At 40.7% G+C, this 26,999-nt stretch overlaps 1 protein-coding gene across 1 annotated transcript in view; it reads right to left on the reverse strand.

Annotated features, from left to right (window-relative positions):
* Positions 1–1,053: 1,053 nt before the first annotated feature.
* Positions 1,054–26,999, reverse strand: part of mical2b (microtubule associated monooxygenase, calponin and LIM domain containing 2b) — a 62,216-nt gene continuing 36,270 nt past the window's right edge. The window contains exons 14-37 of the mRNA XM_085464745.1: positions 24,710–24,801; positions 24,215–24,283; positions 23,979–24,107; positions 23,175–23,357; positions 22,804–23,076; positions 22,594–22,722; positions 21,749–22,219; positions 20,945–21,046; positions 20,665–20,757; positions 19,716–19,902; positions 19,559–19,632; positions 18,380–18,467; positions 13,588–13,740; positions 11,864–11,917; positions 9,484–9,605; positions 9,119–9,343; positions 8,762–8,937; positions 8,280–8,647; positions 7,303–7,376; positions 7,092–7,181; positions 4,182–4,275; positions 3,584–3,692; positions 3,437–3,510; positions 1,054–3,356 (exon numbers count right to left, since the gene is read on the reverse strand). Of these exons, the coding sequence (XP_085320871.1) occupies positions 3,136–3,356; positions 3,437–3,510; positions 3,584–3,692; positions 4,182–4,275; positions 7,092–7,181; positions 7,303–7,376; positions 8,280–8,647; positions 8,762–8,937; positions 9,119–9,343; positions 9,484–9,605; positions 11,864–11,917; positions 13,588–13,740; positions 18,380–18,467; positions 19,559–19,632; positions 19,716–19,902; positions 20,665–20,757; positions 20,945–21,046; positions 21,749–22,219; positions 22,594–22,722; positions 22,804–23,076; positions 23,175–23,357; positions 23,979–24,107; positions 24,215–24,283; positions 24,710–24,801 (3,650 nt within the window). The 3' untranslated portion in view covers positions 1,054–3,135. The remainder of the gene's footprint in view (positions 3,357–3,436; positions 3,511–3,583; positions 3,693–4,181; positions 4,276–7,091; positions 7,182–7,302; positions 7,377–8,279; positions 8,648–8,761; positions 8,938–9,118; positions 9,344–9,483; positions 9,606–11,863; positions 11,918–13,587; positions 13,741–18,379; positions 18,468–19,558; positions 19,633–19,715; positions 19,903–20,664; positions 20,758–20,944; positions 21,047–21,748; positions 22,220–22,593; positions 22,723–22,803; positions 23,077–23,174; positions 23,358–23,978; positions 24,108–24,214; positions 24,284–24,709; positions 24,802–26,999) is intronic.

A 26,999-nucleotide genomic window follows, 5' to 3' on the forward strand; every position in this document is an offset into this window, starting at 1 on the left:
CCTAAAAGTGACCTCGTTATAATTAAAGCCCTTTAATTTTTACTTGGGTTTTTTCTAGCTTCTCAAAGTTACCCAATAATAAACAAACAGGGCCATACCTAGAGGGGTGGACATGGGGTGTTACCAGCCCCTCCTGAAATATGACCCCCTCCCCCACCCCCCATAAGGACCTTTTTCTAAACTCTTTTTGTCTGATTAATTATTTTTTTAAAATCTTTTTATTCCACTCACTTTATTCTTTTGTTCAAGCCTCCAATTAAAGTTTCTTAGCGACGTCAAGTCCACTTTCTTTAAGAGTTGTCCGCTATACTGGATGGGGTACAACCACTGGTTCCTGTGTACCGGTAGTCTCTTACTGGCTGACAGTGGTTCCTGGAGGTTGCTGCACCAAAAACCACCGTTGCTCATAGTTTTTACTAAATGCTAACAAGAAAACTTCAATTGAGGGGACGTGGTTGACCTTGAAAATAAAAGTTGGGTCTCAGCAGTGCAACCAGTGTGTTCCAAGACTGTGTTGCACTTTTTTATAGTTTCACTACAGCTTGGAGAGTAGCCGGCCAGTGTTTGTAGAACATTTCCATTTAAAGCACAACCACAGCAATATGCTAGCACCCACACCAATCACAAGTATGTTTTGTTAATAATATCAAGTGGCTGCCAGAGGGTCTGTAAGCCTCTGTGACTGGGGCTTTAGCAATTATTTTCCCAGCAACTGCCATCAAGCTCCAGCAACCACTCACAACAGGTAGGGGAATACTAATTTTTCCCTCATGACCGGTTGGGGACCAGTCTCTAAGCCTGTGTGGCTGGGGCCTTAATCACTTGATCCTACATCGTCACATGTTCAAAATGGCAGACAAGTTAACATCATGTGGTTAGTGGTCATGTGTCTGTAAAACCACAACAGCATTCCAGAAAGTTGTAGCATCAATGCCAAAGAAAACTGAGGCCCAACAGCTTTTTAAGACTGTTTATATGTCTTTATGTTGTTAAGCAGTAAGAAATAGGTTGCTTTTATAATCAGAGGAAGACAGAATAAAACAGTACCAAAAATCCAAAAATTCATTTTTATTTAAGATAATTTCATTTAAAAACACTCAAAGCAGCATTAAAATAAAACATGAAAGTTTTTTGCTAAAGAAAACCAAACTTACAGATATTTAATTTGCATTCATTTGTATTATAAACAAAATAACATTTAACGCCCGAGGACCGAGAGAATAGTATGGCAGTTTGCATCAGCATTAAAACTCATGTAAACACATTCATCTTTTCATGAGATGACAATTTGATGGCATTTTGACTCACAGCCCTTTACAGTGAATTGCAGACAGATTCACAGTAGTTAACAAAATGATGAATCCACTTTGGGCACGCTGCTTTCAGGATGTCACAGCTAGTGGTATGCCTTACTGGAGCAAGGCCAGAGATATCTGCAAGTTTCAACAAAAGTACATGAGAACTCCCACTCTGTGGACTTCCAGTTTTCCTACACGGCGGTTCAAAGATAGTCCAGAATGAGTGAAACTTTAGACCAAAAATTAAATTTTGTGGAGTGAAGATTTTTCCTCTTGACATTTTCTTTATGCTTGTGATAAAGGGGATCAAGAAGTGAGTAAATTTTTAGAATAGTCCTGATTTCAAATTGTAATAAATTACCTCTGTGTAACACTTGGGGACAACAAACAACATTCCAGCACTGACATTTGAATTTCACAGATGAAGCGAGCAACAGCAGCAGTTTCTAGCAGCAGTTTTCTGATACCAGTCGTCTTCCTCAACCACGATAACCATTTGATTCTTAAACACACAGAAAGTGAATCCCATGTTAAAATGTACATTTTTACAGCAATAAAAAAACTAAACAAAAATATCCGGTTACAGCCTCCTGTTTTGGTCTTCATAGAAGTTTCTTTAATTTAATACTAGAGAAGGTTGCAGCTGCTTGCATTGCCAGGTGTCCCAACACAGGAAGCTGCCGCCCATCTGTGTTTGCTGGGCTTTACCTTCTTTAGTTTAAGTCTCGGAACTGGACCTCCACAGTGTTTGTGCTGTCGGTGCCTTGCTTACAGGGTGGTGTAGTCTGTCCAAGAAGTTGGTGCTTTAGTTTTGGTGAGTGAAATTCAACCGTTGTATTTGTCTGTTACTTAGCACTAATTAGCTTCAAGTCTGACAATATTAGGCTAATGAATTCCCACTCCAAACAAGATCACGATCATTTTGGTTCCAAAAATTTACACAGTGGTACCAAAATGCTGATTTTGAGAATTCAACACGAGGAGTAAGCGGCCCATCCATTTTTATATACAGTCTATGCTTTTACCATTCACTGTGGACTGTCTTGCTACTGCTGTTTGCTGCTTTTTTAGCTGAGCTCCAGCCAACTGTACAATGAGACAAATAGGAATGGAACGGCTCCCCTAGATATCTGTGGTTTCAGTCTGTGCAGCAGCTCCATGGCAGATTCCATTTCTCTGGTGTTAATTAGTGCCTGAGCATACATAAATATATTTTATTTGATCCAAAGAAAAAGTGAATAAATTTAAAATATGCACAAGAGTTTACAGTCACAAACAAGGCTGCACATAAAGTGACTCATAGTGAAATACTTAAAAAGCATTTTTCTGGTTTTATAACAACTCACGCTGTGCAAGAGTCTCCAGAAAAACTTTTGACTCCTTCCACGTGCTATCCAGTGAAGATACAGTGTTACAGTAATAACCAATCTGTCGCAACAAGTCCACTCTTATGGCTAGCAGCCACAAATAAGGCAGTTTGGTTTGTGATGAGTGCAGGCATTCAAGGCAGTGGCTCACATTATCAGAGGTGGTTAAGCATATCATACATCAAGTTTCAGGTCAGTATCAGCATGGGACATTGCAGTTACACTTCTGAGTGTTGAGAAAAGTTGGCAGAAAAGTTATTAACCCTCGTGGCTATACGGGAAGCCATTATCTAAGGGTCAATTTCTTTCTAACACGATCAAGTCTTACAATCTTCGTCAGTGTTTCAAGATTCCTTCAACATTTTTCAGACTTGTAGCTTTGCAAAAAAAAAGCCAAAAGCAAACTATTGTGGGAACCTGTTTTCCTTCTAATCTGTCCTCTTCAGAGTGAGATCCTCGGTTTTCAGCCATCACTCCTGCTTCTCTTGGCCCCAGCTATCATCCATGCGGGCCCAGTGGAACTCATAGCCCTTGGAGAGCACAAGGCTCTCGAGGTCCCTGTCCTCAGCCTTCTCCTTGAGCCTCTGCTCCTCCAGAATAGAGACCAACATGTCTCGTTTCTCCACTGTTCTCATGATCTCTGCGAGGATCACCTGTTCCTCCTGCAGCTCTGAGGCACTCTTCTTTGTATCTAAAAAGAGTAGGAGGAAGACAGAAATAAGAGCAAGCTATATTATATCAGACTGCAGCGCTGTGTGCTCAAGGCCGTACCCTCTACTGCCATTTTGCGTCGCAGATCCTGCTGCAGCCGACTCTGTGTGTCCTCCAGCTCCAGCTCCTGAGCGCTGAACACAGGAGAAAATAGTGAGACCTCTACATGTGAGAAAAGGGAATTGCTTTCATAATGCATTCGCTTACAAGATCATGAGTTCAGACTCATAGCGTGCCAATCTGTTCTTCTCTAGGACGAGCTTAAACCAGGACTGATAGAGCTGGGCCTCGTCACTGTCGTCCGTCTGAGGAGATTCTGTAAAAGGGAAAGAGGGAACGATGTAGGGAGGAAAAAAGAGGTTTGATAGGGATCAAAAAAGAAGAAAGACATTTCAGAATTTATATCAATTATTTAAAAACCACTGCAAGAACTTCAATGACATACACATCATGTCACAGGGTCATATACTATTCACAGGAACACAAACAGAAGCTTGTATTGTAGAAAGATGAAGCAACAATAAAGTCCCTAGTGTCTATTGTGAGCACAGCCATTAACCGTATGTAGAGGCTTTTAACCAGACCAGGATTACAAGGCAGTGCTTTTCTCTAAATGGTCTGAGAAGTATGGGCAGTGCAATTAAACAGAACGAGAAGGAAAAAAAAGAATGAAGCTTTCACTGTGGAATTCCATTGAGCTGTAGAGTAGAGTGAATCAAGGTGTTATGGTACAGACTTCTGTCAAATAAAAGCAGCTACGCAATGCTGAGACTCACAGGTTTGTAAGGCACTGGTCTGAATGTACCTGTTTCTCCTCTTATGATCTTTTCTATGGCCACTCCTCTCTCCTCCAGGTCCCTCTGCTTTTCTCCGACTTCCTCCAACTGTCTCTGGATCACCTGTGCAACGCAACAACGTCGCCGTATGACACATGTAGTTAGATGTGATCAAAGGAGATTAATCAACGGAGAAATCGTTCTTTGAAATTTCTGCTTTCTCCTCCATACAAAGGATCTAAATTGATTTGTGGTGTTCACAAATAAAATTAGCCCTTCTTTCTCTGAAGTGTCCTTGTTATTCTGGGTAATTCTGAGAACTTGTAATGAACAAGTTTAAAGGCCCCATTTCTTTTATAGAAAACACTGCCGTTTTTTTTTTTTTTTTTTTTTAAATGCAATTTTTCAATTCTGTGAGCACTACAAACAATGTTCCATTTGCCATCCTTGTAATGGGGTTTTCGAAGAAATCTCAGAGACTGATATCAGCAGGGACCGTCAAGGATAACAAACTGAAGGAAAAACCTGAAGCACCGACTCTTACAGTGAGGAGTGCTTCTGTTTGTGAAAGGTCACTGCAAATAAACATTAAGCTGGTCATTTTTATCCTTTGATGAAACATTTCCATCACGGTGGGAGTAGCCTTTTCCCGGGTGATGATGCCCTCATCCAAAGGGCAAACAGACTCCCTGAAAGGTTTGATGGAGAATGGAAATGATGTTTGGGGGGACGTGTTAGACAGCAGTCTTCCCCACTATAATAATTATAATAATAATAATAATAATTAATAATAATAATAATAATAATAATAATAATGATGATGGATTGCATTTATGTAGCGCTTTTCTAGAAAAGCGCATCCGTGTGGTAGAGCTCAGGAGACGTGAAGAATCACTGCCAGCAAACATTGACGTCTGGTGTCACATGGTGGCCCACTACCTTATTAACATATGTTATATTGATCTTTTTCCCCCAATTTGTTCATGCCTGAGTCCTTTTATATAATCAGATGCATATATATAAATACTCAAATAGCATCATTATTAAATTCCTTTAGAGCGGCTCCATTTGTTACTAGTCAAAGCATTTTTCCATAGCCTGCCCTGTTTTATTCCTTTTCATTCTTTATGGCCAAGAACCAGCTGGTGTCATATGTGAAATGAGAAAATCCTAATAAATACCACACCCAACCACCTGAAAACTGGTTGAATGCGAGCTCTAATTATTTCTTCTCATGGTTGGATTGATGGGGATTTTGTCACAACTGATTGGATTGTGAATGCAGAAAAGTGCCATCAAATTTTGATCCACCGTGCAATGCCATCTGAAAACATCTGATTAGCAACAGCTTTGGGTTTCAGCATGACAATGGTCCCAAACACACTGGCAAAGCAGTCAAAGCATGTTGGGACAGAAGAACATACAACAGAACACCACGAGTCATGGATGGGCCTCCCCACAGCCCGGATCTCAACACTATCAGAACCTAACATATTACTTATGTTAGGGGGAAACTGGCACGGGGTATTGCCGTCCTGGGGAAAACAAAGCAAATCTTTGATCAGAAAGCACTGCACATATTATACTGTGCTTTACTACTACCATATATGAGCTATTGTGTAGAGGGTCTGGGGAAAACACATACAAAAGTAATACACAACCAATAACCATAACGCAGAAAAGAGTCATTAGATTAATAAATAATGCAGGGTACAGGGACCATACAAATGCACTCTTTATCAAAATGCAAGCCATAGAATTTCAGGACTTGGTGAAGTTTAAAACAGCACAAATAATATATAAAGCAAGAAACAAAATGCTTCCAAAAGAAATGCGTAAATTGTTTATAGAAAGACGAGGGGGGAGGAAATGGAATTTAAAAATACAAAGTGCTAGAACAACTTTAAAAAGTATGTCTATCTCAACACTGAAGAAAGTAACAACATAAACCAGTTTAAAATAAAATATAAAAAAAAAAACTCATTTTAAACAAATATAAGAATGAAGAAAACGGGGTTGACCCAGGACAGTAACTGAAGTGATGTTTTGGTTTATTGTGAATCTGCTAATTTACATATTCTGTCTTTTATTATATGAAAGAAACTATATTGTGATGATTTGTGTTTTGTTTTTCTTTTGTTTCATTGTTTGTTTGATTTAAGACTAAAAGAAAACTAAATGAATGAGATGAAAAATTTGTGGGGGTAGGGACTAATAAGTGTATACTTCTGTTTACTCCTTTTCAAACAAAAGAATGGAATGATATCACGAAATGATGGTGAATGTACACGTTTGAAATAAAAATGAACTGAACTATTCAAGCAGTTCTAACGGTGAGGTCTGAATCCTCTGGACAGAAATTGGGACTGGGACTATACAATGAAGACTATAGAAAAAGCTGCCAAAGAGATTTAAGACTGTTTTTGATGATACAGGCAGTCATACCAAATATTGATTATCAAGCTCAAAAGAACTGCACAGAATCCGTTTTAGACTTTATATTTCTTTGTATGTTTTCACATGTTTAAATAAAATCAATGCACCTACTTATTATAAAATTAATAAGAAACGAGGGGTGGCTCAACATTTTTGCACAGCACTAAAGATATAAATGTGCTCATAGACATAAATTAACTTTTGACTACAGCAGAAAGTTGAAACATAATAACACCTCTCTGTTAAAGTCATAACTGCTAGATATTCAGTGTCATCAGTGTGGGCATACTCTCAGATAAAAACATCGTGGATCTTTTCGAGCGAGCAGCAAACCTTTGTACTGTAAAAGCATCAGGTAAATGTAAAATGTATAACTATGACTGGTAGCAAAAAGCTCTTCAGTCAGGGGTTTTTACATTTTTGTCAGGTCAGACCAATGCACAGCTTTCCAGCACAAATCTCTCTATTAACCACAGACTGAATTTAAAAGGAAATTACGATACCTGAGCTCTGTGAAGCCTCTTTAGCTGTTCTCGTTTAGCCTGTTGGGCCACTGTCTTTTCCTGCTTCCTCCTCAGTTTCTCTGAATGCAGCTGGGACAGGAAGCGTGGAACATTTCACAAAATGTACACATGGAAAAAACCAAAAAACAAACCCAGTACACGCGGGAATAACTGGAATGTGCCGTGTCTCACTCAACAGGAATGTACAAACCTTCTGACTGGATACCAGGTTTTCATTTTCATCATCACTTGAGGAGGGCTCCTCCAAATTCTGCTGACTGGATGCTGGATATGTAAGAGTGAAAAGTTAAAAAGTGAGGATAATTAGAAACTCTTAGCATTTTAGATTTGCAAGAGGAAAAAAAAAAAGAGCCTTTTTGGATTATACAGATAAACTTTAAAAGTCAGCATGAAATTTTACTATGATAATCCCATGGATGAAAAATTCTTCTAGGTGTTCAGAAGCCTGCACTCCAAAACACAAAAAATTGGCTCCAAAAAGTATGGAAACCACACAAGCATGAAGCAAATAAGCAATAAAGGGGGCCAAAAACCTCTTCCTTCTTTTCAGCAGTGGATACTGAAATTAAACATGGCAAGACTTTTAAATAAGGAGGCTTGAGATTGCTCTAAACCCTCAATTTCAGATGGCTTTCTCTATTGCTGGAGCTGTACAACACAGAGCAGAGGAGCTTAACGTGGTCATCTCAGGCACACAGCTCTGAGTGTGGGCAGTAAACCCCACCCGCCCGCTGTTTGAGCCTTCTGTCTATGAGGGGCAGCCAATTACAAGAAAGCTAGCCTAAATGGAGGGTGGTATTAAAGGAAAAGGTGCTAAAGGCTTGTTTCACACAGTGGATGACCAGATGGGCTACACTAAGGGCTAGGGTGTGCAAATCATGCAAAACTACTTTTATTACACCCAGTAGAGAAATCAGAGACCTAAAAATGAGGAGAATAGATCCCCTTTAAACCTCAAAAACACACGTTTAGTAAAACAAGGTCCTTTGATTCTGTCTGGAGGGTTTTGTTTAGTTCACTTCTCTGATCATCAGACATTATTGCAGTTGCAGCTGCCCACTGACCTGAGTTAAAGTGCGGAACTTGTAAATTGGATCAAGCTAAAGGCAAAAAATCCAGAGGATTTAAAGCACTGTTACAAACAAGCTTCGGAGTCCCTACACTAACCTTTGTTTCTGAGGTTAGAGAGGATGTTTGTGATTTCCTTTTGAACCTCCTGGTCTTTCCCTTCACTCCCAGACAATTCCCTCTTCCTCAGCCTCAAGGAAGAGAACAAGTTGACCCTTTTGCGTGCAAATGGGCCAATGTCATCAGCGAACACCTCTCCAGAGTCTTTACGGCCCTTTAAGGACACCTGCTGCAACAGGGAAGGCAGGTCCTGCCCCGCCCCCCATGGATCTGCCCAATGAGCTTCACGCATGCTGGCCTGGTCCTCTCGGGATGACTCTGGCGCTATGGCACTGAAGCGTGAGCTAAAGCTAAACGCTCCCTCGGACATGGGTCGCCGTTTGCGGGGACCGTCGTGTTTAGGTCTCCTGTTAAAGCAGAGGAAAAGTATCAGAATTTAATCTGATTTGAAGCCCATAGAGAGCAGTAGAGAAGACAGCTTGGTTTATATAACAGCAAACTATGAGCCAAGTATTTTATACATTATGACTGCAGTGTTGGAGCTGCTGAGTTGATTGGTCCCGCTAAATGTCCTCCTGAAGGCGTTGGCTATAGCCTGGAAGGCTGAGGGGGATGAAGCTGAAGTTTGGCTCGGGGAAGCCTCCCCGCTCTGGATCGAGTTTCTCCGAGGCTCATCTAGTTGTGCCTCTGCCTGTACCTGATAAAACATGAGAGGAGAGGATAAATGTATTCAATATAATGTAGGATTAATTCCTCTTATATCTCTCACATCACTGTCCGTGAGCCATTCTACATAGCATAGAAGGAAAAGATGAGAAAACTATCTTTCATATCCAGGCTCATCTTCTCTCAGGTTAATAAACAGATCAAATCTCCACCTGGTCCTTATGTTGTGGTGCGTTTTCGGTGGTTGTGCTAACGGGAGTTCCCTCTGGGTTGACCTCCACGTCCCAGTTCAGAAGCTTCTCTTTGGCAGAAAAGGACAAGGCCAAGCGTTTCCTTGGCGTAGATGTTCTGCAGACGGCCGAGCGCTCCTCACTCGTCTCATTTACCTCTGGAGGATTCAGGGTATCCACTGAGGTTTTGGAACTGCTGTCCGAGTGCTGAAAGAAGAGCAGAAAATAGTCTTTTTTGTTCACACTGTGCAACGTCAATGAATTACACAGACACCCTTGCTCTTAGTTATATTCCTTAAAAACAAGACCGTTCTGTATCCAATGAATGTAAATTAGTCATAACATACAGGTTGTTTTTCTGCTGAAGTGATCTCCTCATAGTCAGAGTCGGCTTCAGGGACGGTATCAGGTCCGTCTTTGTCCAGCTGTGAGCTTTTGGGATAGCGCTTGATGAAAAGCAGAGGGAAGGCTACATAAAGAGACACAACAGGGAACATTTTACAACAAAAAAATATGCAAATACTGCAACCATTTTTCTGTTACCCAGCAACTATTAATTTACCTGAATATAATACAGGCACGAAACACTGTCTTTTTTCTTTTAGGTTCAGCATGCAAATGCAAATGTGAAACACATCAGACATCAAAACTTCAGCTTCACATTACTTCTTACATCTTTAAAATGTGAATGATGCCACTGAAGTGACTGACACAATTCAACAGGGTTCTTACAGCTTAATGCAAGTTGTATGAATTTTAACACCAACTTTACAATATCCAGAATTAAAGGGAAGAAGTGCATCAGGTGGCAGCTCTGAAATAAAGCCACTGTTAGCATCCACAATAAGCAGATCCGAGGTAGTGTGCTAATCCAAAATGGCTGATGTTTTGGCTTTCTTATCTGAAATGTATGCAAACGTATGTGCATCCTATGGGATTCCACTGCAAAGATTTCCACTGTGCACTTAATACAGCACACCTCTTAAAGAGTGGCTGGTACCACTTCAGTCATGCAGCAAATACTTGGTTCAAAGCGCAATTTTCTTTCAATCTGTGCAGTCAGTACAATATGATAAATTGACCTGCATTTACACAACGCTTTAATCCTAGTCGCTCACACACTGAAGGGCACACGAGGGGCAGTTTGGGGTTCAGTATCTTTTCTAATGACAATCCTTGGAAAAGATCTTGAATAATCAGACCCCAACTTATCTTAAAGACCTCATATCACCCCAATAGAGCACTTTGCTCTCAGACTGCTCTATTGGGGTGATAAGACTGTTGGCTTACTTGCGGTTCCTAAATTTTTAAAAGTAGAATGGGAGGCAGAACCTTCAGCTTTCAGGCCCCTCTTCTGTGAAACCAGCTCCCAGTTTGGATTGGGGAGACAAACACCCTCTCTACTTGTAAGATTAGCCTTTAATCTTTCTTTTTTGATAAAGCATATAGTTAGAGCTGGACCAGGTGACTCTGAATCCTCCCTTAGTTATGGGCTGCTGGGGGACTTCCATGATGCACTGAGTGTTTCTTCTTCACTCCCTATGTGTTTACATGCCACTCTACATTTAATCATTAGTTATTATTAATCTCTGGCTCTCTTCCACAGTGTCTTTTATCTTGCCTCCCTCGCTCAGCCACAACCGGTTGTGCCAGATGGCCGTCCCTCCCCGAGCCTGGTTCTGCCAGAGGTTTCTTCCTGTTAAAAGAGGTTTTTTTTCCCCCACTGTCGCCAAGGGCTTGCTCATAGGGGGTCATCTGATTGTTGTGGTCTTTACCTTACAATATAAAGCACCTTAGATGACTGCTGTTGTGATTTGGTGCTATATATTATTAAAATTGAATTGAATGGAATAGAGTAATATTTAGCTTTGTCCAACTCACAGCCAGTCAGTAAATCATTTCAAACCAGTTAGTTTTAAATTTTAAAAGTCCAGTGTCTGACAAAAGTATGCTAAGATATCACAGTTCAATTGAAAGATTGATTTAAGAGATTTAACACAAAGTAAGCCCCTTGTTTCTGTTAAGACCTTTTCGTAAATGTGACAAATGAAAATACCTGCTGCAAGTTATTTTTAGAAACCTGTATCTTAGGGTTCGCTAACTAACGACAGATTAATGAGTACAAGTGTAGGTGTGTAGTCTTCAAAAGCAGTGTGAGCCAAACCACCTTGAAACAGGTGGCAGATTGAATAATGCTAAAAATATATGTATGAACTGTAAGCAGCCATAACCACAAAACAAAATTATCAACCTGACACATAAAGAAGGAAAACTTTGTTTTCTGAGGATTTGTCAGTCATGGCTGCAGTTAGGAGGAATACTGTCTGTCCATCACGTCACAGGAATCAAATCACTCTGCAGAAAACAACAAACAGCCCAGAACACTACAAAGTTGGGAAACAGTGACCTCTAGTGTTGAATACATTGGATGACAGTTTATCAACTACATAAAAACCACAAGCCTACAGTAACTGTAATTGGGCACTTTCCCCACTGACATCTGGTTTGTCACATCACGTTATTTGTGCACAGATATTGTAGAGTGAAATGTTTTATCAGTAACAGCCTGCACTGTAAAAACAACTAAGTAAAGTCTCACAACCAAACTATTAATAGCTGTCAGACAAGAAACAAGTTTTCGGTTCTCATTGAAACGATGACGACAACAACAGGAAGATTGATGATGATGGCAGAGGCAAGACCGGAGTGAAAATCTGAGCTACTCACTTGCTCGAATCTTCCGCTTCCATCTGTTGTGTTTGTGTTTGGGGTTACAGTGATCTGCAAAACAAGGGAAGAATTTCTATAAGTTGCAAAGGTTAACATTAAGCAGAAATGAATTAAACACAGAAAAAATGAAATGAAGGCTGATTAAGTGAATGTGGGGAATGCTGTCAGGTAAGAATTTGGTGTGGAACAGATCAGGTGTGGGTCACATGAAAAAGCTCATCTCACCAGGTAAGAAAAAGAACATTTTAATAATAATGTGCGACATTTTTGAAAAAGTTGGAATATGGTGTGAAATGTAAATCCAAACAGAATGCAATAATGTGAAACTAATTTAAAGGCGCATTTCACAGAAAATAGCACAAAGGTAATATATGACATACCATTTGTAAAATATGTGATATTTTAAATTTGAAGCTAGCAACGTGCTTCTAAAAAGCTGGGAAGAGCTTTTTCATGCATTCCTGCAAGCCTTTGGTTTGCTGTAAAGGAAACACATTTTGCTTCCTTTCTTTATTTTAACAAAGAGCTTCTTAAACAGGTGGAAAAATATCCATTAGAAGTGGTAATAAATGGATTTGAGTGATATCTCAAGCACATCTCATGTTGCAGGTGTTACTTGTCCTATTTAAATAGGGAAGAATAGCGAAATTGAGATGTTCTGTATTCTGCTTTAGAATCTCTTACTGGATAAGAGGAGATACTCTGCGAATACTAAGAACCTCAGCTTTAAGAGTTTGCAATGTTCATGTGGAGAAATCTATGTAGACCAGAGAAGAGAGGTTATATTTCAAAAGGTACAGATTGCTCAGTGACACTTGATGAGCTGCACATTTAAAGATTGCACACAATGTCATCCTTTTTAATCACGTGTTGGATCTGTATATGATGCGTTTTGATAAATTATGTTTTTTCATATTGTGAAATGTCCTGCGAAACAAACTAAGCACACCAACGTTATGTTATTCAAACGTCGCATGAAAGTTCTGGGAAGTTTTGTGCAGGTAAACAGCTTAGTTTGCAGGACTGTGGTGAGTTCGCAGTAAAGCCCTGTGTTGGACTGGTAAGGTCAGAGTGTTGGGTTACATCAAGTGTAGCACAGATTCATTTACATTTAAGTTGATGATGCTTGGATTCATTCACTGAACTCAGTCGTTATAACAACTTAACGTCTGGTGTAAAGACAATAAAATGGAACAGAACTGAAACATCTGCTTACATCTGGTTGAATTCAGTTGTGTAAATCCACAAAGAGTGTCTGCACTCACGTAATAATATTATATTGTATTATATTAAAAAAGCAGAAAGTCCAGTTCCTGTGTCCTTTTTCACTTTTACTTGAGCAACAAAGTTGAACCAGTGCTTTAACTTTTACTGGAGTATTTTTCAACACACTTCTACTCACAGTATGTCTGTACTTTTCCACCCCTGATGTGGACAGACTGTTACAGTGGTGTGGGACAAAAACTATAAAATCAGTCACACCCCTGTCTCCCACACATAACCGGAGGAGGGTCTCCAACACAAACAAAGTAAAGTCACGAGTTAGAGTTCAGCCAGTTTGAGATTCTCCCTCAGGGAATATCATGCTATGAATGAAACAACAAACATAAACTTTGGGGATTTAAAAAGCCATCCGAGCAACTGGAAATCGTTGTTTTTCCTCCAGCCTACCATCCTCATTTCTTCAAAAAAAAAAAAAAAAAAAAGAAAATCGCACTGACCTTTGGAAGAGTCCTGGCTTTGACCTTTTGCTGCGGCGGTATCTTGCGTTTTGGATTTTACTAAACAGGAAGCATCGTGAGCTTCCACTGCCACATCCACATCGTCGGGAACTTTTTTATCAAGCGGTTCAGAGAGTGAACTGGAGGCCTCGTCTGCAAGTAACAACAGTATGCAGCCATTACATTCAAGTTCGTGTTAAACTAATCAGCGGTGCAATGTTATTAAACAGCGCGTTTCATGCCTGTGATCTTAAGAACAGACTTAAGAACTTCAGCACAAAAAAGTTGACAGTTACAAGAACTGAACTACTAGTCCTGCATCTCAAAGTAAAGATGCTAGGCGCTAATTAAGCATTGCAAAATTAAACAGAACTATTCTTAAATTCAAGAATTTAATCTGAAGCATATTTTGGCTTCTTAGGGACACAGAAGCTGTTTAAACACACAGAGTGAGACGAGTTCAGTCAGACAACCAGAAATGTGCTGCTTCACGCGCACACGACTGGTTTGTTTAAGCTGCATTTTCCCATCTCTCCCCAATTTCTACATGCAAAATATCTACATGGACTGTTGAGCTCGAAGCTTGAACGACTAACTACACAGTGCTGCTGTAAGAAGTAAAAGGTAAAGGTGAGTGGTCTGACTGAACTGCAACTTCACAGAAAATCTTCATTTCCATACAGGCATAGATAAAATACACAGTCACATATTCATGAGTACTCACAGAGTAACGAAGTCAACATTGTACAGAAGGGGATTCCACTTGGTAACAGCAAAGAAATGAAAAGATGTCGGTATAACCACAGGTATAAATGGGCCCCTAGGTATTTTTCTTATTTTTAACACTGATGGCACCAGTTATCCATTTTTGGTTTGGCTCAAAAAATTTACTTGAAAGGTTTGGGATCAAGTGAAAGTGAAACAACAATAATAATAATAATTTAAAAAACAAAAAAAAAAAACCTTTAAAGCTAGGATTCAGAGATGTCAAATTTGAAGGAAAGGACAGAGAAGACCCGCTAGCAGAACCCATGAGAAAGCTAACAGAAGATTCACTTCAATTCTGTTTAGGTCTTGAGCTTTTTCCAATTATATGCAAGCTTTTGCATGAACCTTGTTCTTCCTTGTTTGCCTTTACAGTTATTATTGTTATTAATAGCCAGCATTTTTTGTCACCTTCTCAAAAAGCTCAAGTTAATGGTTAACAAAAGCTGTGATCGTGAACATGATTTGTGTGGGTGATGTTAGCATAAAAGAAAAAAAGATTTCCTATAAAAGAAGTTGTTTGTTTTTAATTTAACTGCTCAATTATGAGACAACCCCTGTTCAACTGTAACAACAAATGATGACGCGAGTAATTTATGCAATCAAACTGATTTATTTTGAAATATATTTACAGCTTATAAATATCATAAATTAGCATTTTTACAGGAATTCTCAATGTGGAAAAAATAAGGCTGGAAGGCTGCGTTGAGATAACATAACTGCGTAACACAGACAGTAGCCACAAGAAGGTCTGTGGCAGTGTGCAAAAAAACCAAAAAGCTGCTACTGGGCTGCTTCACTCCTGAGCAAAGACTAGGAGGTACATGAGAGGGACCTGGAGAGGGGCTCTGAGGGGGGGAGGCTTCCTTCTGAAACAGAGGGAACCACAGACAGACCACAGACATGTGGACACGTGTTACCGTCGAACGGGCCTAAGAAGAAGGGAGGCTGCTGCTGTGTTAGAGAACAAATCAATCCAGGGGCATTCACGTCGGTGCTTGGTGTTAGAGGAGTGAGGGACAAGCAGAGCACAACATGAGCATTACGAGGGTTAGCCTGCGCAAACTGGCTAAAAAAAGGTGCTACATATGCATCCGTTAACCATAAGATTATGAAGTTTAATCCAAGGTTTTTAAAAATAGTGGACCTGCAACATTAACCTTTATATGTCCCTTCCCTTAGGTGAACAAATCCAATTAAACCACTAAAAAATAAAAAGGTTAAATTAGATATTTCTATGTATCCAAAGTTTAAATACTTCAAAGAGCAGGTAGGAGCCTGTGTCAAACTGATACAGTCGGCCAATATCAGCCATTAATCCTGAAGCTCCACCAGTACTGGTGTCTGTTGTGTTGCATTATCATATGAGCTTTGGTATCATCACACAGTGATCTGCTCTCTCTGCACCGTTTGAAATTTCTCTCAACACTTTGTGCAGCACATGTAGCACCACGGCTGAGCAGAGAGTCAATCGCCATGTTTCAGTTCAATTTCTGCCTCATTTGTGAAGTACAGTGGTAGAAAGTTGAACAATGGCCCAGCACATTTAATGGGGACCAAACATCGGACACAAAAATCCACCACTGGTTTAACTCTTATATTTATATTGGTCAATAGAAGGCTACATTAAGTTAGCTTATTTCATCTGTAGGCTCTGTGAAGAGAATCCCTACAAATGTTGTTGGTCAGCTGACGTCAAACCAATAGCGCCATCCCTAGATCCATAGACTGTATATAAATGATGAAAGCATTTTGTAAAGCCTCAAACTGAACATTTTTAGCACCTTTTTAAAACCAGAGTTCACAAGCAGAGGGTGGCACTGCACAGCCTGCTAGTTCTGGACACTAAAATATGCAAGATGATCAAACGTCTTTAGTGAGACTTGAAACTGGTGACAATGACCAAAAAAAAAGAAATGTATCAGGAAAGTATTTACAAAGGGATCGATCAACAGAGGACTATTTTCCATATTTCTATACAGCTGGACATGTTTTTGCAACTAGAAGATTGACCCCCTGCTGGTCATTCGAATTAATACTGGTTTATTACCATTTCACATTTGTTTCACTTTGCAAGCTCCATCTTTTATATACAGTCTATGCACGGGCCAAACCGCTAGCATGGCTAAAAAGAAAAGCTAATTTCAGTTTGATGCACAGTTTAGATACCAAAGAACTGAAGATAATGGCAGCTTCATCCTTTCATGTAAGTATTCTTGGCGAGTTGTTTGCATGATACTGTTCATTGCATAATATTTAATATAGTATTTAACATACCACAAAGCTGCACGTAACACCTTTATCAACTATAGCATGCGATACGTGTGGTTCATGCTGGTTACTCTGGGTTACACAGAGACAGTACAGAGCTACGAAAGCAGACAAGCTCTTATGGCCAAAGCCAGCCAATCGTCACCTTCACAGGACTCAGCCAATCAGAGGGTGCAGCATTGGAAACTTGAACGGACTGAACAAAATGAAGTGAATGAGACAGAGGAAATGAATTTGGGAGGGGGAGAAAAAAGGAGACAGATAAGATAAAAGGAGAATGAATGGAAAGATGGAAAAAATGCACAATATAGTGAGAATTACAGGAAATGGTACAATCAGCACTGAAATTCTCACGTTACGATATTAAGCACTGAATACACCTTAGGTATCATTAACAAAACAGAATATAACAAATAAGGCTCACATTTCACAAAATAAAAGCGCTACATTGTTGCAAAGCTAAAAACAAAGTGAACATTTTCACTGAGTCAAGAACTTCAGTAGGTTTGGATTCAATGACTTTGGCCAACAGGGAGGCCGAAAGAAAAAAACAAACAAAAAAAAACAAACAAAAAAAAAAAAAAAAAAAACAGTCTGAAATGATCATTATATAAAGAGTCTTTTTTTGTTCTTGTTTTATTTTTTAAGAAAAAGCAATAATGTGCTTTTGAGTTAATTTTATAACCCAATGCAAGAAAATACTGCAAAAAACCCCAACACAGAGTGGGTGCTCTCGTGACAATTAGAAAACAGAAGTAGTAGAAGTTTTTTAAATAATTTGAATTCCATCCATATTTTTAAAATGATTTTTAACAGAAAACAATACAATAAATAATGAATCCTGAATAAATAAAGGGACATCGGTGAATTACCTTTAAGAAAATACACAAAGTGAAATACTTTGAGATTAAAAAAAAAAAAAAAAAAAGAAAGAAGAAAAGTTTGGTATTACTATTGCACACTCTGGTGTTGCAGCGTTACGGGGCAGCAGGCAGAGTGCAGACACCACAATTACTGGTTTAGTCCACTGAGAAAAACCAACACTCAGTCCCGATGGCTTAAAAAGATTGAAGCAGAGAGCGTGTTCCAGGTCACTCTAGTGCAATTACTATAATACTGACGATATATTAACTAATCAGATTCTTGTTTAGAGTGTCTTGCGGTCTGGGTTGGACATTTCTGTGACAGCCCAGTGGGTAAAAATCTGCCTGGAACAAACCCATGTGAGTCAGAGAAGGTTACAACACCAGGAGAGCCTGATGGTCAACAAGCATGTACCAAAAGAACCCGGGTAGAGCGCTCAACATGGCGTCCTGCTTCATAAATTACTGATGGCTTCAAAAACACAAGACTAAAATGAAATGAAATGATGGAAAGCATTGCACATTTGACGCTTTTTTGGGAAATGCAAAAGAAAAAGAAATCCATCTGGGCTCCTATCTGGCCACCTGGCTCCATGACCCCCCCCGTTAGTCTCCCTCCTAAGTGAGCTGGTGGCCGACGAGATGCTGCTGGGCCATCTGGGGCTCCTGGTAGATCTGTCCCAACACCTCATGCATCATGTAGAGCAGAGGACAGCCCAGGCTCAGCAGCTCAAACAGCAACACATAGTCATGCGAGTAGCTCCTTACGTGCGACCCCACAGCTGAGAAAGACTCACACACACTTCCCAACAGCTGTTGAGGCAACACACACACAGCCCGGCTAGCACGCCTCGGCAGGCTCAAGCCTCGCCTAAGCAAGGAAACCAGGGTACCTGGGGGTTGCAGCTGGGTGCTGCCCGTGGTGGCGGTGGTGTAGCTCCCGCCGTCCATGGACGAGGGTGCGACACGACTTTGGGGTTCCTGTACAAAAACAACACACAGAGAAAGAACTCAGAAACGCAACACACTCTTCTAAAACAACAACAGGGAACTTTTCAACAAGAAGATTTAGACAACCACACAAGTTTATTCCACTAAAACTACCGTTTCACACCGATGCTCTAACACTGCTATTCTTTTCATGCTGAATATAGGGTAATCCAGAATTAGAGTATGGAGGACAGATACCCACACTGAAGGTTTGATTGTATCCTTTAAGCAGGGTGGAATGCCATCCCATAATAATAGGTACTCGTTCATATGAATAACAGTGAAGAAAACCGTCTGAAGGTTCTCAGTCATCCAGGTCATCGTACTCTAAAAAGCGTCTGGACTTTTTCCTTGTTTCCTTGAAGAAGCTTCTTCAGTTCTAAGAGTAATTGGTGGAGAGTCTCAAGCCCTATGGGAGTGTCCCCAGGAGGGTCATGAACCCCCTATTGATCCTCTACCTAAAATATCCAAATGTCCAAAATGTGAACATTAGCATCCTCTTTAGAGGAAAGTGTGAAAGAAGCCATCTATGTCCACCGTGAATGACCATCTTTGAACAGAGGCGGTGGCTTACGACACCAAGTGTCTGTCATCTATAATCCAGGTTTGAGATCCTTCCCAGACACCTTAACGCCAACTCACATCCTGGGCCATTTGACCACAGGAAATCACATCATAGGGCGGGGCTGGGCTTCACAATGGGTTCACCTGAAACCTTGGCCGATTGTGACCCACACATGTTTTCACACCTTGGCTCGTGTGATTAGGTAGAGGATCAATAGGGGGTCCATGTCCCTCTTGGGGACACTCCCGTAGAGTTTAAAATGTGGGACTCTCCATTGCTCTTAGAACTTCTCGGATGAGAGGTGAAACTTCTTCAAGGAAACTTGGAAGTCCAGACGCTTTTCTTTCCAAGCTCCTTATAAAAGAGGTTAACATGAAACATTTCCTTTGTGCTATAAAAGAAGATCTTTTCTAAAAGCTAGCTAATAGAACTGAACAGTGATATTACATATGGATATTACATTGTGTAATAAACATTTACTTTGTAATAAGTAAATGTTGGGTGTTGGGTTCCTTACCATTCTCCTCCTAACTCTTCCTGGGTTATTGCTGTACAGGCGCTGTGCATAATGCAGCTTGCAGTAGAATTTAGCTGTACAGAAAGCAGAAAAAATATATATTTTGAAGTGACGTCTCCTACAGGTTTTAAAGGCAAGTCCAGCAAATGCAACGTACCCTCCTGTGAGTCAAATGTGTGTCCTCCCAGGCGGAGAGTGCAGTTGCAAGCGTCGCAGCGGAAACACTCTCGGTGGAAGAAGTAGCCCTCGGCGCTGAGTCTCTCCATCACGTACACCCGCTTGGAGCAGAAGTGGCAGATGTCGCTGCCGCCCAACCCGGGAGGGAAGTCCTTACGCACCACACACTGAGAGGAAGAAGGCCAGCATAGGGTTAGATTTTTGAAAGATTCTTTCAAGCAAGCTTTTAGGACCGTTTTCTTCCAAGAGACACCTGAGGAGGGGAAGAAAAAGAACCCCCAAACAAAAACACACATATCAGGAGCAAACAGCCAGATTGCAGCATAAAGAAACTGTCAAAGCTGCAAAGCTGGTCACAATCACAGAAAGTGTTGCTCTTGATAGCTGTAAAGTTGCTGAAGCAGTATATGAAAGTTTTTAGGGACACACAGTATAATTTTGTGCAAGAGTCAATAACAAGAATAAAAAATAAAACAACCACTTCCAGTTCACAGGAACAGTCTGGATACTTATTCTCAGGCGATATTACAGGACTGTAAAAAGAGCAGAAGATTCATGGACGTTTAGACCTGCTCCAGGCCTGTGTATGTGTCAAAGCAGGGAAGCAAGTACAGTCATTTTTTGTTAGTTATGAAAGATGCTGTTAAAGAGAACTTCACCAATTTAACATTTTATTATTTGTTTAGTTGTCATAAAGGTTCTAAGTCCTGTACCAGAACCAGAGAAGACATCCTGCCTACATCACCCAAAATGCATCTTACACCCATGATTATGGCGTACACATTTCCCATCAGTTCATGAATATTAGTATCTGGAGTTGTGTTTGCTGTGATGAAATAGTATTAAATTGAATACAAGCTGCAGTTTTAAATGAACCCCGGCAACACAGACAAAAAAAAGACTCGGGGCTAAAGCCACATGCATCTTACCGGTGGAGCACTGGGCCTGTGGTCTGTCTCATAGAGGATGGCCAGTATCTGAGCTTTAGCATCTATGGCTGATGATACCTTTCCAACTGTACGCTAACATTAATGACAGGTGAAGAGGACGGGAGGACAAAAAGACGAGAAGGGGAAAAAAAGAAGGAAAAAGGGTGAAAGTTTGGGAATCAGACAGGAATTATCAAGAGGGCAGAAGGAAAAGGCTGAAAATGGATGATTTGTATTAAACGGTATCACACTGTATTCAGACTGAGGCACTGCTTGGTACCTCTTTGCTGTAACGAGGAGCCCCAGTCGGACAACTTATGGAGCGAGCGAGTGACTTTGGAACGATTCTCCTGAGGTCCTCAGGACCAGACCTCTCCGAGTGCTAAATGAGCAGCAGAATGAGCAACAGCTTGATTCATTTCATAAAGAATAAATGTGTTATTGAACACATGCGAATGTGAATACAAGAGGAAAAACAACGAGCAGGACACCCATGCTATAAACTATAAACCTAATGCCCCCATGGGGTTTATAGTTCCTGGTCATGAAGTCAGTTTATAAAACAAGCTTTTTTTAAATAAATTGGAAGGCAACATTTTTACTTAATAAGCAGGTTTAAGGTTAATAGCCTTAACACTTTAATTTTAACAGAATATTTTTTACATTCTCGTGAAATGTTTCCATTTTATCCATTGGGGAGATAGCTAGTAAATTAGTTTGTTATGAATTAGACTTCCAAAAATAATATTTGTAGGTTCACAATAAACCAGAAAAAAAAAAGAAAAAAAAAAGAGAATTTAATTTTTGCAAAAGAATACTGTGAATTTGAATTTTCATTAACATAATGCGATTTCTTGCTGTATACTGAATGTTGAAGTATGTTACAGCTGTTAGTTTTCTTCCGTGACATTCACAAGTTAACACAACAATGGAAACTCATGCAGACACAGAAATGGGTTACTTTGCAGAAGGTTTAAAGCTCATGCAGCTCAGGCAGCGTTACATTTATATTTTGTTAGATAAGCAGTACCGACTACCAAGCGGTCTTCATGCAGGCCATCGACGTGCACAATGACTCTGTTACCTCCGTGTGATTATTTTCAGATGCGTTACTATCATCAACTGTCACAGTTTTGTGAACCTTCTCCTGCTCATTTTCCACATCGTTCTGTGAACTCTCACACATATTCTCATAATTCTGCTCGAGGCCTGACGAGCCGCTCTGTTCATGTTCACAGCCAGCGTCCGAGAGCGGAGAGGAGCTCTTTTGGGTCCCAAAGCAAGGCAAGGAAAGAGCAGCAAATGTTTCGCTGTTGGGTGCAGAGGAATCAGGATGAAGTGAACAGATTTCCTGTGTTTTTTCAGAGTCAGTGGAAGAGGGAGTGTGTGTCTTGTCCTTGTGTCCAGGAGTGCAAAGTGGGACAGAGGAGAAACCAGCCTGGGCTGTGGGGTCAGGGACAGGGTGGACCACAGGGTAGACTGTGGAGCTCTTAGGTATAGACAGAACAAGAGGAGGTGTTGACACGGAAAGAGGAGAGGAAATGGATGATTCCACCTAAAGAAGAGGAGTCAGAAACATTAGGCTGAGTAGAATAAAATGATGAAAGCGCAGAAACAAGATCATTAAAAGGTTATCAAACTCTAAAGTGAAGAGGAGCGGTGTAACATTTACCATCTTAGAATCACTGCTGGGAATTAAACTGAAAGTTGTTGTTTTGCAGGACTTCTAAGTGTCAAAAACTGCAAACTGCAAACTGTCTAAACCTCCCAGATGATGTCATTTTGTCAGACAACCAATTAAAGAGCAGAAAAGCAGCCAGCTGTACATCTCAAACGAGCATTAGTCCCAATTTAGCCATCATGAACATGCAGCAGTAAAATGATTAAAGGATGAACATTTTCATGCCAATAGTGTGTATAATACACAACCTGTGGTAGACAAAGAGGAGCTGCTGAGGGTGATCTGCTTGAGCCTGGAAACATGGAGGAGAGGAGGCTAGCTCTCTCTTTTATACTCCTCCTGGAAAAGTCCCTAGCAGACAGTCTCTGGTCTTTACTCTAAAGGAACAGCAGGTGGCGGTCAAAGTTGGAACGGATTCAAAATAAATAAATACTGTAAAGAACTGCTATGACATTCACCTGCCGCATAACCCCCCCTGATCTCTCAGAGGACTGCCCAACACCCAGAGCAGACTGAGGAGAGGGAGAAAGACGAATAGGTGAGAGGTCTGGAGAGGTGCGTTCTGGGTAGTAATGTTCAGGAGTGTCAGGGCTCAGTGAGCGAGGAGGACTCAACGGGCTCTTTGAGCGTGGGGGCGATGGAGACCGACTGCAGGCGCTCCGAGTGTGAGAGAATTTGGGGGAGGAGAGGAAAGTAGCGGGATTCTCAAGCAACTGAAGGTAGATGGAAGGCTGGGTCAAAGGCAAGAGGAAATGGATTATGCACAGATGCGCACAGATGCTACATGACATAATGGAAGAAGTTCAGAGGCGCTCAGAGGCAAGCATACCTGCCACTTGGGGCGAGTGGGAAGCAGACTAGGAGGAGGAGGAGGAGGAGTGTCATCTTTGGGCTTTGCAAAACGGGGATTTTCTCTCTCCACTTCCCCATCTTCCTCATCCTCCTCATCTAATGAAGGAAGTGGGGAAGTTGGAGGAGACTGAGCAGGAGAGTAGGATGGATCTGATGGGTCCTGATCCGACGGAGGCGTGGATAGGAAAATAAAAAGGAAAGTAAAGGGTGAGAAAAGGGTGTGCAGAGCATGAAAGGGTTACTTCGCAAAGAAGCCAGTTTGTGATATGAGGACAGCAAGCAAAAACAAATGCATGCATGAGGAAGATACAGGCATTAAATCAATTCTCCAAAGTAAAAGCAAAAAATAGATTTTTGTCAGACTGACCAAGATTTGGATGTAAATGCTCCATCATGAGAAAGGAAGTCTCATAATATCAACATACCACGTTTACCATAAGATAGTATTATTGAATTTAAGTGAAATACACTCACAGAAAATACTTCAAAGATGAAGTATTGAGTCAGACACTTTTTCCTTCTGGTGTACCATCAAATAAACCTGCAAACAGCATTCTTTAACCAGCTTAAAACTGCATCATGTTCTCCGTCAAAGCTAAAAGATTACAGACGGATACAATGACAGCCAACTGTTCTGCAACACATCCGATGCAGGCAGGCAAATCCCAAGTAAATTAACAACCTTTAAGACCCTTTACATAGTCAGAAGGCAGAAACCCCACAGGCGACACAGACTGCTCAGACAGCAGAGGGAGGATGAGGAAATAAATACCAAACTCACCTTTGTTCGAGCCTTTACTGTTGCGGAGTTCTCCTCAAATTTGGCCAGCAGCTGAGTTGCCATGGAGCGGACTTTGTTCTCCCGTTGTTCCCCATCCTCACCAGCAGGGGGAGCACTGTGACAGGACAACTGGCATCACACAAAGGAGAAAGAGAAAGTGAGATCAATTTGAAAAGCAAAAAGTGGCATTACCCACATTGCTTGGAAGAATGAAGCTATTTCAAAGAAGAACCTACCTCTGTGAGGTAGTGGTTGCCCTTTCGCCGTTTCTTGTTATCAGAATCTTCCTCCAGTTTCTTGTCATCCTGCAGCATCAGACAACACAAACATATACAAACTGCATCTCACTTTCATCCGTTAAAAAAATAAAATAAAATAAAGACTTTAAAAGAGGCAAACCTGTGGGAAATTTCAAAATAAAAGGCTGTTGTACTCTCAATAAGCCAAAACTTGCAAACCTGCAGGAGTATTAACCACAAAGCAAACCTATTTATCACAACAGATGCTCTACACTAATACGCCTTTTTCCTCCGGCACTCATAAATCCTATGCACACTAACAGCTAAGATTCATGGTTAGATAACACACGCATTACAAACACTACTTTGACCTTTAATGCTACCTGATCTCTAATCTAATTTATATGACTACTGTTGAGCAGCAGAAATGTTCAGATCAAATCAATATCACACAAAAAGCAGCAAAATGCAAGAATCAGCATTTCTCCTTACCCTGGGAATCCTCTTTCTGGGCTGAGGCAGGTTTAGCGCCTTGTGGTTGGTTTTAGATTGATAATCTTCACCATTTTCATCTCCTCTGGAAACTGGAAAATAAGCACAATACAGTTTACATACAAGTTATCCAATCTTTTCAGGAAATTCTGCTAAAACAGTTCAAGAAAATGTAAAATTACTATTAAGATCAAATGTCATTACAAGGCTTGCTGGAAACAGTAAAATTCCTATTTTAGAGGTGGATTTGTTTGCAAGTGCGACACTTGTTGATTTGAGTAATGGAAAAAAAAAACAAAAAAAAAACCCCTGTATGCGTCACATACAAGGCAGTGGGAGAGAAGGACACAAAAGCTCCCTTTACATGAACAACCACCACTGACAGGTGGAGTAAAAATCGCTGATCACTTGTTTTCAGAGCAGCTTTAATGGGACTTTCTGGGTCCTGACAACCTAGAGGAAAATTAAATTGATGCAGACACTACCCTGCTGAAACAGCAGTCCCCAGCAACAGCGGTCCTCCCATAATTAGACAACGCACTGGACAACACTGTCAAAAATGGTTTAGGAAAATAGCAACACAGAGGACTCAAAACTACCAATGCCCAAATCGCAAATTCCAAAAAACTAAATCTCAGAAACTACAGGTCAAGTTCATGAAAATAGAGTTTCATTAAAGAAGCATGACTTGTTTGGACAGGTTGCCAGGAGCAAGTTTATTTCTTAACATGGCAGCGCAGCCAAGTGTGCACAGTCGCATCTGAACAAACCACAAGGCTTCTGGAACAGTGTCCTTTGGTCAGACGAGACCAAAGTGGAGATGTTTGGCTATTAATGCACAGAGCCACGTCTGGCAAAACCAAACAGCATGTCAGCAAAAACACCTCACTCTAACTGTCAAGCACGGCGGTGGAGGGATGATGATTTAAGCTCGTTTTAAAGACACGGGACCTGAACATCTTCAACCACAGACTCCTGTGTATGCCAGGACGGCACTGAACACAGAACTGTGCACAGAACTCTGCCCTCCTGCATGATCCAGTCAGCTTGAAAAAAAAAAAAAAAGAAAAAAAAAAAAAGCATAAAAACCATTAAAACCCCAGGAAGTCACACTTTAAGCACCATCTTTGCTATTGTGGAATTGTTTGAGTGCCGTGTAACATTAGCATAGGGGAGGTGGGCGGAGATCCGTATTCAGCAACTTATCAACTCCCTGAAGGCCTTTTCCACAAAGCTGATGCCCAAAGCGCTTGCTTCACATTTAGAGTCTAACACTGCTCTACATGTTTATCTCCCTCACTATTTTTTTCTACTTTTGGTTCTGTTTGATGTCACTAAGTGCAATATTCTTTATAAGGCCATCTCAGGCTTGCTGTGTTGGCTATGAATACAGAAATCCTGCCCACCTACTGCTCAAATCTGCCGTTTGCAGAGCCCACTTAAAAGTCAAAAAATGGGAACAACTTTTTTTTTTTTTTTTTTTTTTAAAGCTAAGGGGCAGCAGCATGGCCTAATTTCAGAAAAATGTGAATTATTTTGATATAAGCTATTTTATTTGAGTCCAAGAATAAAAACATGGGACTGGAAACAAGTCCTGTTTAAACTTAGATAAGTCTAAACTTAGATAAGGCCAAGTCTGAGCAGTGGACTTAATTAGACCAGGGTTCATCCTTAGACTCCAAATAAAAAAAGGAACTGGAGTAAAAACCACTAATGCATCTTTCCAAAATAACCCGAGGCTATTCAGCAGCACAAAGGGGCCCAGTGTAAAGACTAAATATAACTCAAGTCATGCACTTAAAGATCCTAAATTCCCACCAAATAAACTGAAAGTCAGTCATTTTTCCATCCTTTGAGTTCAGCAGACAGCAGAAGTCTGCAAACACCAACATTAAAGTGCGTTAGGTAAAACGTGGCTGAGGCTGCAGCTCGCAGTGGTGCTGGACCTGAAGGCGTCCAGAGTTACGCCAAGCGACTGGATATGTCTTCCACAGACATAGCTCGCATACCACTCAGGTCTCTGGCAGGGACCAACTCAACCACAGTTGTGTAACATGTAACTTTAGCTCATGTAGAAGACTCAGCTGGGACTATAATTTAGCAGAGGGACTTCTCCACAATTTAAAAAGACAATGAAAATGTGTCCACAGCAGCAGTAAGCAGCATCATTGTCTACCAACCAAAACACTAGAAGGATCTTGATGCGATCCACGTGAGGATATTTTCTCAAGTATCGTTTTGCCCTTTAAGAGAAATAAAGTGGATGGAGAGCCTTGTTTTCACAGCTTTT

The sequence above is a fragment of the Copadichromis virginalis genome, linkage group LG7 (assembly GCF_057382275.1).
Source record: "Copadichromis virginalis isolate Kocher_CV1m ecotype Utaka linkage group LG7, C_Virginalis_male_GT1.1, whole genome shotgun sequence".
NCBI lineage: Eukaryota > Metazoa > Chordata > Actinopteri > Cichliformes > Cichlidae > Copadichromis > Copadichromis virginalis.